Consider the following 10,369-nt stretch of genomic DNA (forward strand, 5'->3'; position numbering starts at 1 on the left):
ACAATAATTTTGTATTGCTAATTTTTTTATATTATCATTAAAATCTTAAAAAATATAGTGAGACTGCATTCATATCATTTTTAATAAAAAAAAAAACTCCTTAACTAGTAGTATAAAAATATGAATATGAGAAATGATAGTAATACATTCCTTACAAATACTTTTTCTTATAGATTAAAATTTATGAAAAACTATAAAATCATGAGTGAGGTCATTAACTAAGTAAGATTCATATTTTATTGTTTTTTAATAAATTTTAATCAACAATGGAGAGTACGTTAGAGGATGCGCACTTAACATTGCTCATATTTGTATAGATACTTCAAACATACGTGTAAATAATTTAATATGAGATAGTTAGTTATCTCAAATGTAAGTTTTAAATATGTGATTATGTTAAATAATAAAAGAAAAAATTTTATTCATCATAATAGTCTTATTTATCTATCTTGAACATGTCTTGTTGTGATGTATAAAGAACATGAATATAGGTTAGAATTCGTCTTATGCTAAAATGTAAATTACAACATGTTTTGTAACTTTACTCCTTGTTCCTTATTCGAGATCAGATCAATTGGAATTTTAAATAAAGAAAGCGCCAACTTTACATTTGCCTAGGCAAGATTCTCTAGTAACATTTCCAACGATCGTCCATGGGTGCCAATGCGCCGTTTTGGATGGGTATGTACCTTTACCTTATCATCACAAAGTTACCTACTAAACCAAATGCATAAAAAAAGTGAACACTTTAATGAACTCTATCATTTTTGCTATTTGTTAAAGGTTTTATGTATTGCCAGTTTAGGACAAGTGGAATGAAACGAATGCTTCATATACAAGTGAAACCTAAGTCCCTGCGTGAATAAGATTGAGCATTTTGGAAATTGAACTGCTAGAATTTTGTGGTGCTATTTGGTGTTAGTGGACTAGTGGTACACCTTTTAAAAGCTACTAGTACATTTGTTGGGCAAAATCATCCATTTTTTTTTCCTACAAATTAACGTAAGAATAATGTTAATTTTGAAAAACATAGTGAATGAAATCAATTCATGACCCGTTGACCTGATCCTGAACATGCACTCTCACCATGGACCTTACCTAACAGATAGAAACAACTCAATCAAAAAGCGAAATTTATATGGCTATAATTACACCATAATTACATGGAGAAAGATGCAATTACAACACTGAGATTGAATGAATTCAAATTACCTGTCACTTTTACAATTAATAAATTAAAATCGGACAAATAATCAACCCAAAAAAATGTCTTCATGAAATGATCAATCACAAGATTACATTTCTCTACCGAACCCAACATGCATGTCTTTGTCTTACCGCAATTTGAGGCAATTTGGGCAGCCCAAGCAGTCCCAAAAACGCGTCCTTGGCACACTGCTCTCTGGCTGTACCATTTCTTTCCTCACATCAAAAGAACACATTAATCATAAAACAATATTTTTATTATTATTATTATTTTTCAAATAATTCCCACTTGCTCTCCGTCACATGTATCAATCATATGTGCAAGATTTCTTGAGGGAAATCGCAGCATTGAGCTTTTTTGGATCCAAAGTTATGGAACATTGAATGGTTTTGTAGTACTTAGGCTTCACCAATTTCCCAAGCACATAAGCCCTAGATCGTAGCACAAAGTTGAGGTTCAATAGCACAGGCACAGTGGGCACACCCGTTGTGCTACTTAGGCTAGCACCACTTCCATATAGAGGGATCTTGTTACCCATCACTGCTACACTCACCAACCTTTGGCTCCTCCTAGATTGATAAAACTTCTTCATCTGCAACAACCGTTTCCAACGTTAGAAAAAAGTGAAACATCAAACATGTACGTATTATACTCTACTATACACTAGGATGTGTTGTGTTGTTCATGTATCTTACATTTCCCGAAGCAATTACAATGTCTGAATAGGACAGTTCCACGGGTGTGGATGTGACATGGACCCCAAAAAATGTGCCTGTGTTGCGGTATGTGAATTTCAAAGTGGAATTCAATGTGATCATATCGGTGGCTACCCCTGTTGCATCCGAACCTGCTTGGACCCTAACATGATCAAACTTTATGCTCTGCAAAATGCCCATAAAAAAATCAAAATCACTCATCAAGGAGACCCACTTCAGACTTCATCCTAAAAAGAACATGAAATTAATCAAGAGCAAGTGCACATTTCATTCCAAAAATGACAAATCGAACTAGGCCCACTTCAGATTTCATTTCATAAACACGAAATTGATCTAAGACCCAGTTCATATTTCAATCTGAAATTACAAAACTATCAAAACCCAGCTCATATTTCGTTGTAAGATTAAAACGTTATTAACACAGTTCAGATTTCATCCTAAAAACACAAAATTGATCAAGACCAACTTCATAATTTCAATCTAGAAATGAAAAAAATAAATCAAAACCAAGTTCAGATTTCATCCTAAAAATTCGAAATTGATCAAGACCCAGTTCATATCTCATTAGAAAAACGAAAAATCGATCAAGACTCAGTTCAGATTTCATCCTAAAAACGCAAAATTGATCAGAACCCACTTCATATTTCATCCCAAAATTGAAAAACCAACCAAGCCACCAGTTCATATTTCACCGAAAAAAAAAATGAAAACTCAAACACAACCCTCCTAGATTCCATCCTAAAAACTCAAACTTGATCAAGCCCCACCTCACTTCCCACCCTGAAAAGCACAAACCAAAAACACATAACTAAAGATAAAAAAGAAAAAAGAGGTACCTTGATGTTGATCTTGGGCTTCATGGGCCTACTAGCCCCCCAAAGGATAAGCGAGAAGAAGGAGAAGAGAACCAAAAACCCAACAACGAACGCGAGAAAGTAGCACCGACGTGGAAGCCCGTTATGGTGATCATCCCCTTGAAGAAGCCCTTCTTCTTCAATAACATCGATTTGCTTCCACGGCTTGAGGCTGTGGCTATGGTCTTTCTTGGAGAAGCGCGTGGAGGAGGAGTGGCGCGAGTGAGGAGGAGAGGCAGAGGGGCTGAGAACGGGCGTTGAGTGAAACGACGTCGTTGCGGTTTTCTCGCCGTCGTGAGAGTCTCGCGAGGGAGACTGAACATAGTAGAGAGGACGGCGTGGAGGGGAGCGCGTGGGGGAAGACGCGGCGAGGCTTGTTACCTCTGAGTCTGTCTTTGCGTGCATTCTCTCTTTGTGTTGTCTATGTTGTTGTTGGGATCTGTCTAGGGAATGAGAAACTTGATCTGTGTTGTTTGTGTTATGTGTGTGTTGGGGTTTGGTTATTGGTTCCACTAGCACATGTGTGAATAAGGTCTTGGAGTTGGAGGGTGTTTTTTGATTTTTTTAATGATGATGATTTATGCAGGGGAAGGAAGAATCTGAACAACTGGATAATTGAAGTTGAATATGACACATGTTGTATTTTTTGCTATAGGTAGAGCGGCATGGAATGGAACCAACGACTCTGTGTTCTGTCATCCATAAGTCTTTGACTGCACTGCAATTTGCAACTGTATTTTTTTTTATGTGTATATTTGAAACTTATTTATATTGGCTAGCCTAAAAAATAGGGAAATATTTCTTTTTTATATTCTTATTTTTAAGAAAAAAAATATGGTTTTACTTCATATACTTACACTTTTTAATGTAATTAGGAGGATAAACTTCGTTAAAAGAAATTAATTAATTTTTTTAACAAAATCGATAGATATTATGTAGATTATAAAAATAACTGTTATAAAAATAAAATAAAAAACTTATCTTCCATCAATGCATATGATTAAATGATAATATAAAAAATAATTTATATTATTTATTCTATTTTTATTGTAATTGAACACAAAATGTTGAAAATAATAATTTTAATATTAAAGTTTGAATAGTGCTAATAAAATTAAATCATGATGAATAAATATTTTCAAAAAATTAACTTATTTTTATTATATTTAAGCAATGAAAAATTAAATAAGGAAAAAAAAGTCATCCGAATAAACAGTAACCAAACAATTAGATATTCAACCTCCTCATTCATTAAATTTCTCTCTTGTAAAGTTTATAGAAGCAGGCATAGATTTTTAGGGTGGACATATTTTCTAATACATTTTTTTAATATATTTTAATGTATTATGAATAAAATTTTTATAAAAAAAATGATAATTAAAGTCAATCAAGCTGAAACTCTTCATTAGTTTTTTATTCTAAAGATTAAAGAACAATGATTCATAAACTATTTATTTAGTGAGTTTTTAAAATATATTTTTCGTCTCAATAAATATTAAATTTATTTTTATAAAATTTTGAATATATTTTTATTAAGGGAGAGTTTGATTCAGAAGATCCAATCTCACTTCTTAATGTTAGATCCATCATATAAATTAAAATTTGTGTTGATCCATTAACATTGACACGCGGAATGAGATCTCTTAAATCAAATTTCGAATCAAAATATCACACCTTTACATTTTACGAACACACAAAACATATTTAAAATTTCATAAGAATAAATTTTAAATATTTTGATATTTATCATGATGAAAAATTATATTTTAGTTTTTATTTACCGAGTCATGTATCCTAAGCCTACATTCCAACCTTACATCCACGTGTTAGTACTTTATAACCTACTTGCAGTAGCTATATAAAATGGGTAGTAATAAAGAAATGTGCGAGAATTATTAATGTATTATTAAAAGAATGCATTAGTGGTTAGTAACCGTTTGTCTAGTGGAGTTGAATGTTGGTGTTAAAGAACATTTATGCTTTTACCAAATGAGAAGAAAAATAAATACAGTAGTTTAATAAATTAAAAAAAAAATGGGGACAGAGCCACCACATGGGAAGAATAAAGAAATGGAAATGGTTGAGATTGAGAAGTGAAGACTGAAGAGGAAGAAGTTAGGAAGTAGTGAACCGACAGCCACATCAACATTACATATGCCAAATTGTCAATAAAAGCGGGTCTATAAATTAATAATTCTACAGAATTTTTTAAGAATAATAATTAACAATTAAAATGTATTATTACTTTAAATTTTATATAAGAATATTTTATTTTAATTTATTATTTCATATTTTCTTAATAGTAATATTAAACAAATGATAAATAAATTTTTGCTTACTCTCTTAATTTTAAATAAATAAATCTTAAATAAAAATTGTAAATGTTACAAATATAAAAACTAGACGGATTAAGGAATAAAAGAATAAAATTTCTATAGAAAATAATACTATTCAGTTTTTGTAATATACTCACTGTCATTTTTAATAATGCACGTGCATGACTAAACAACTCTAATTAGCTTTATAACTATATTTAGTTGACATTGGTGTGATTTTGACTCCGGCGAACAACTTTGCTACGACTCCAACGAACAATTCCGGTGTGACTCCATTCAACACTATTATGATGAATCAAGATATTTTCTCTACATTGTTTCCTATAATAATTTTTTTTACATCAAAACACAAAAAAGTTAAATGAGAAGAACTTTTTGTTGTGGCGACATGATTATTATGCTTGGGCTCAATCGCTTCGTTGTGAATCCTCAAATCCCTCTAAGATATACCTTTGATGAAGATCACGACCTTGATTGTGTTAATCCTCTTTTCTCAATGTGGTAAAAACAAGATAAATTTTTCCTTGTTTTGCTTCAATCAACGCTCTCAAGTCCGATGTTTGCTCGAGTTCTTGGGTCGACACACTTGTATCAAGTATAGGACAAGATCCATGCATATTTTCATCACCAGACACGAACAAAGGTGTGACAACTCCAATCAGAGCTCTATCACACAATGCTTGACAATAGTCTAGTTTCTAATTTTCTTTCTCGTATCAAAGAGCTTATTGATGTGCTTGCTTTGGTTTGTGATGCTACTACCTATCGTGAACCACACAGGTGTGATTCTTGAAGATCTACCTAGGGATTTTGATTTAATGATTGCTCTAATTGAGAGTTGTCTACCACTCATCAATATTGAAGAAGCTGAAGGTTACATTCTTATATAGGAACTATGTCTTTGAAAATACACCAAACTCGAATCTTTGAGTAATTCCTTCACACCAAAAGTGGATCTTACTCAAATGAGTTCTTCGCATTGCATTGACAATGAAAACTCAAATTTATACTCTAACACCAATACAGTGTATACAAATCAATATTCCTCTTATTCTAGAGCTTATGGTGGTCGTAATGGCCATGATGAAGGTGGTTTCAACCGTGGTGGTGGCCATGGTGGTTAGAGCTTAATACAATGTAAAGTTTGTTTCAAGTACAACCACATGACTCTTACTAGCAACAATAGGTTCAATCCTCAGTATCAGGATTCAAATAAAACAATGGGAATTATGGAAACAACAACCATAACAATTATGGGAGCAACAATAATCATACTAACTAGTCTCAAAATCACAATCACAATCAAAATTGGGGTTAGGATTAGAATCAAAACAACTAGAACAATTATTCTGCTTCCAATTAGAGTTAACAACAAAGTCAAAATCAGAATCACAATTCTTAGAACTCTAACTCTAGGCCTTCATAAGCTATGGTGGCAAATTCTGACTCCAATACTTCATCGTCTTGGTTTCCAGATTATGGAGCATCCTTCTATGCAACAAATAACTCACAAAATATCCAACAAAAATCTCCTTTTGAGGGTCTATATCAGATCTTCATTGGTAATGGACAAGGTCTAAATATCTCAGCCTTTGGCCATTCCAAATTTATTTCCCCTTTCAGTCATAATGCTTAGCTTGTTCTTAAAAATATGCTTCTTGTTCCTCAAATCACTAAGACTATACCTAGTGTAAGCAATTTTGCTAAAGATAATCATGTTTTCTTTGAATTTCATGCTAATCGTTGCTTTGTTAAATCTTAAGATTCCAATAAAATCCTTCATCAAGGAGAGGATGGACCTAATGGCGTGTACTATTTCTCCAATCTTCAATTTTGCTTTGTTGTGTCTTATCCAGCTTCTAGCTCTTATAGTATAAAATTGTTTCTTTTTTTGATTGTAATAATGTTGTGCCTAATTTTGTATATACTTGGCACCTTAGGCTAGGTCACCCAAACTCTCAAGCTTTAAAGCTTATGCTTAATCATTGTAGTTCCAAATTTTTTGTTAAAGAAGAACTGCCTTTCATTTCTGCTTGTTGAATAGGCAAGATTCATAGATTTCCTTCTAAGCTTTCTCAAACTATTTACAGCTCTCCTTTGGCATTAATATACAATGATTTTTGGGATCCGGCTCCTATTCTTATAGTCAATTTTGTTATTATATGTCTTTTGTTGATGCTTATTCTAGGTTTACTTGGATATGTTTTCTAATAATAAATCAGATGCTCTATCCATTCTTAAACAATTCAAATTACTTGTTGAATTACAATTTAACAAGAAAATTAAAGCTATTCAAACAGATTAGGGAGGTAAATTTTGAGTTTTCTCTTCATATTTGTCTGAACTTGGGATCATTCATTGACTAACTTGCCCTCACACACATCATTGAAATGGTGTTGTGGAGAGAAAGCATTGTCACATAGTTGAGTTAGGCTTTTCTCTTCTTAGTCATGCATCCCTTCCTTTCTACTTTTGGGATCATGCTTTCAAACAACTGTGTATCTTATAAACAGTTTGCCTTCAACTCTTCTTAAGTTTGATATCCCTTATACTATTTTTTTCAAACTAATATTAATTATCAATTCTTAAGAGTCTTTGGTTGTTCTTGTTTTTCTTTCTTGCATCCTTATCATTCCTATGCACTTAAATTTAGGTCCTCTAAATGTGTGTTTTTAGGTTACTCACCTAGTCAAGTGCATGTCTTATTTTTGGTCAAATTTTTATTTCCAAAGATGTCATTTTTAATGAACATCATTTTCCTTATCCTAAATTGTTTTCTACATCTTCTTCCAATCATGTTCCTATTGCATCCTTTTCCACTACCTTACCTATAATTGAGTCATTTTATTTTTCCCTTCCTCTTTAAATCCATCTTCGCCTCAAAGTCTTTCTTCATCACCCTCTCTTGAACATCACAGTTCTAGCATTGTTGTATCTTAGTCCCCTGTTCCTGCACAGTCTCCTGCTTAGGATACAATAACTTCTACTACTGCTGTAAATGTTGGTACTTCTTAGTCTTGTGATCATTCTCAGTCTCCTGCAACTGATGTAAATACTAGTACTTATTAGTTTAAGGATCATATGCAATCTTCTGCAACTGAATCTCAATATTCCCCACAAACCTCCCTTGTTAAACTAGAAAATGTTCACCCTATGATTACAAGATCTAAAGTTGGGATAGTGCAACCAAGGATCCATCCTTCCTTGCTTCTTCCTCATATTGAACCTAAGTCGGTAAAACAAGCACTTCAACAATACATGGACCCTAGTTCTTCTTCCTCCACACAAAAATGCAATTGAATGTAAATGGGTATTCAGAGTTAAGAAAAACTTTGATGGCAGTATAAATAGGTACAAATCCACATTGATGGCTAAAGGTTTTAATCAAAAGTTTGGGTTTGGTTTCCATGCGACATTTCTCCTTTGATTAACCAGTGACAATTTGAGTCATTTTAACACTTGACATCACTCACAAGCGGCCTTTGCAACAGTTAGATGTAAATAATGTCTTCCTTAATGGGTTTTTAGAAGCGAAAGTTTACATGACTTGACCTCCAGGTTTTGAGTCTTCAATTAAGTCACTTGTACACAAATTACATAGAGCAATTTATGGGATAAAACAAGCTCCTAGGGCTTGGTTTGAAAGGCTCAAAGCTACTTTACTGCATTTTGGGTTTATAGACAATAAATGTGACCCATTTTTATTCATTTACAAGACTTTTTCTACAATTACCTACATTCTACTTTATGTGGATGATATCATCATAACTGGTAATTCATCTTTCTTGGTTGACAACTTGATTCAATAACTCAATACCTTTTTTTTGTTAAGCAGTTGGGTTCTCTAGACTATGTTTTGGGGATTGAAGTTCATTCCTTGTCCAGTGGAGCTTAATTAGTGACTTAATCAAAATATATTAGAGATATATTGCAAAGAACAAATATGTTAGAGGCAAAACCCATTTCTTCGCCAATGGTCTCAAGTTGCAAGCTCTTCAAATATAGATTTGATCTATTGCACGATGCTTCCATTTATAGGTCTGTTGTTAGGGCCTTATAGTATGTGACTATCACTCATCTAGAACTAAGTTTTGCTCTCAACAAGGTATGCCAGTTCATGGCTTCACCTCTTGCTGCTAATTCATGGCTTCTCTAAAACCGATTTCTCACTAACTCAGTTTTTTTAAACGTACTTTAGAAATCGGCTCCTAGGAACCAATTTCTAAAATAGTTTTTCTTTGTTTTGTTTAAATGTAATTTAGAAATCAGTTTCTTGGAAATTGGTTTCTAAACTAGGTTTTTTAATCTCAATTTAGAAATCATTTTTTTCTAAATTGAGTGGTTTTTTATTTAATTTTTTTTATTGTTTTTTTAAATTTTTTTCTATTTATTTTATTTTTTAAAATATTGTTTTTCTCTTTTTTCTTATATTTTTTCATTTAATTGGTTTTTTAGGTTTAATTTGTTTTAATTTTACTAATTTATCTATATTAATTTATAAAAAATATAAATTATCTAGAATAATATTTAAGAAAAATGCATATATTTGAATATTCAATATAAATATAATATAGTTAATTATTAATAAAAAACATAATTTCATATGATTTATATTGTATTTAAAATTAGTTAAATATTTTCCTTTTTATGATTAATAATTATCATATGAAAAAATATTTTTGTTTAACTAATGTTTAAGAAAAAAAAAACTCAATATAAATATCTAAATACTCATAAAATATGAATATGTGCGTTAAAATTATTACTTGTGTGGATTATGGATATGCATTTTTAGGAAATATACAATTTTTTTTTAAAAATGTAATATAATATTTTACCTATTAAATAACATCCTTATAAGAAAATGGCAAACAAAATAAAAAGGAACCTTTTTAAATTTTCTTACATCATATTTTTATTACTTTTCTTACTTATTAAATATATTTTTTAAATAAAAATGTATATATTTTTAAGTGATCTAATTCTTTTACCTAAACAAATTAAATAAATAAAGGATGTTCAATTTTAATAGTATATTTTGGTGATTGATGTAAAACCATAAGTACTTAAATATAATTTATCTAATATAGTATTTAAAAAATAATAATTAATCTTTAAATATAACCAAGTTTATCTAAATTGAAGAAGACAAAAAAAAGAGACTTAGATAAATAAAGCTTAGGTAAACATTATAATCTTTTGGGACTAATACGATTAAAGTAGATTTTTTTTAAAAAAATAACAACGAATTTTCAA

General features: G+C 31.1%; 1 protein-coding gene across 1 annotated transcript; it reads right to left on the reverse strand.

Annotated features, from left to right (window-relative positions):
• Nucleotides 1–1,116: 1,116 nt before the first annotated feature.
• Nucleotides 1,117–3,429, reverse strand: LOC114418652. Its single transcript, XM_028384107.1, has 3 exons — nucleotides 2,760–3,429; nucleotides 1,903–2,088; nucleotides 1,117–1,799 (listed from the first exon to the last, which is right to left on the reverse strand). The coding sequence occupies exons 1-3, from the start codon at nucleotides 3,180–3,182 to the stop codon at nucleotides 1,515–1,517; spliced, it is 894 nt and encodes a 297-aa protein (XP_028239908.1). The 5' UTR covers nucleotides 3,183–3,429; the 3' UTR covers nucleotides 1,117–1,514.
• Nucleotides 3,430–10,369: the final 6,940 nt, after the last annotated feature.

Source organism: Glycine soja, chromosome 7 (assembly GCF_004193775.1).
Source record: "Glycine soja cultivar W05 chromosome 7, ASM419377v2, whole genome shotgun sequence".
Lineage (NCBI taxonomy): Eukaryota > Viridiplantae > Streptophyta > Magnoliopsida > Fabales > Fabaceae > Glycine > Glycine soja.

Excerpts from the sequence above, each read along its gene's own strand:
- LOC114418652 (XM_028384107.1), bottom strand. The coding sequence starts at position 3,182 with ATGCACGCAAAGACAGACTCAGAGGTAACAAGCCTCGCCGCGTCTTCC. Across the intron at positions 2,089-2,759 it reads AGCCCAAGATCAACATCAAG|AGCATAAAGTTTGATCATGT; the intron begins GTACCTCTTTTT and ends GGCATTTTGCAG. Across the intron at positions 1,800-1,902 it reads TTGTAATTGCTTCGGGAAAT|ATGAAGAAGTTTTATCAATC; the intron begins GTAAGATACATG and ends CGGTTGTTGCAG.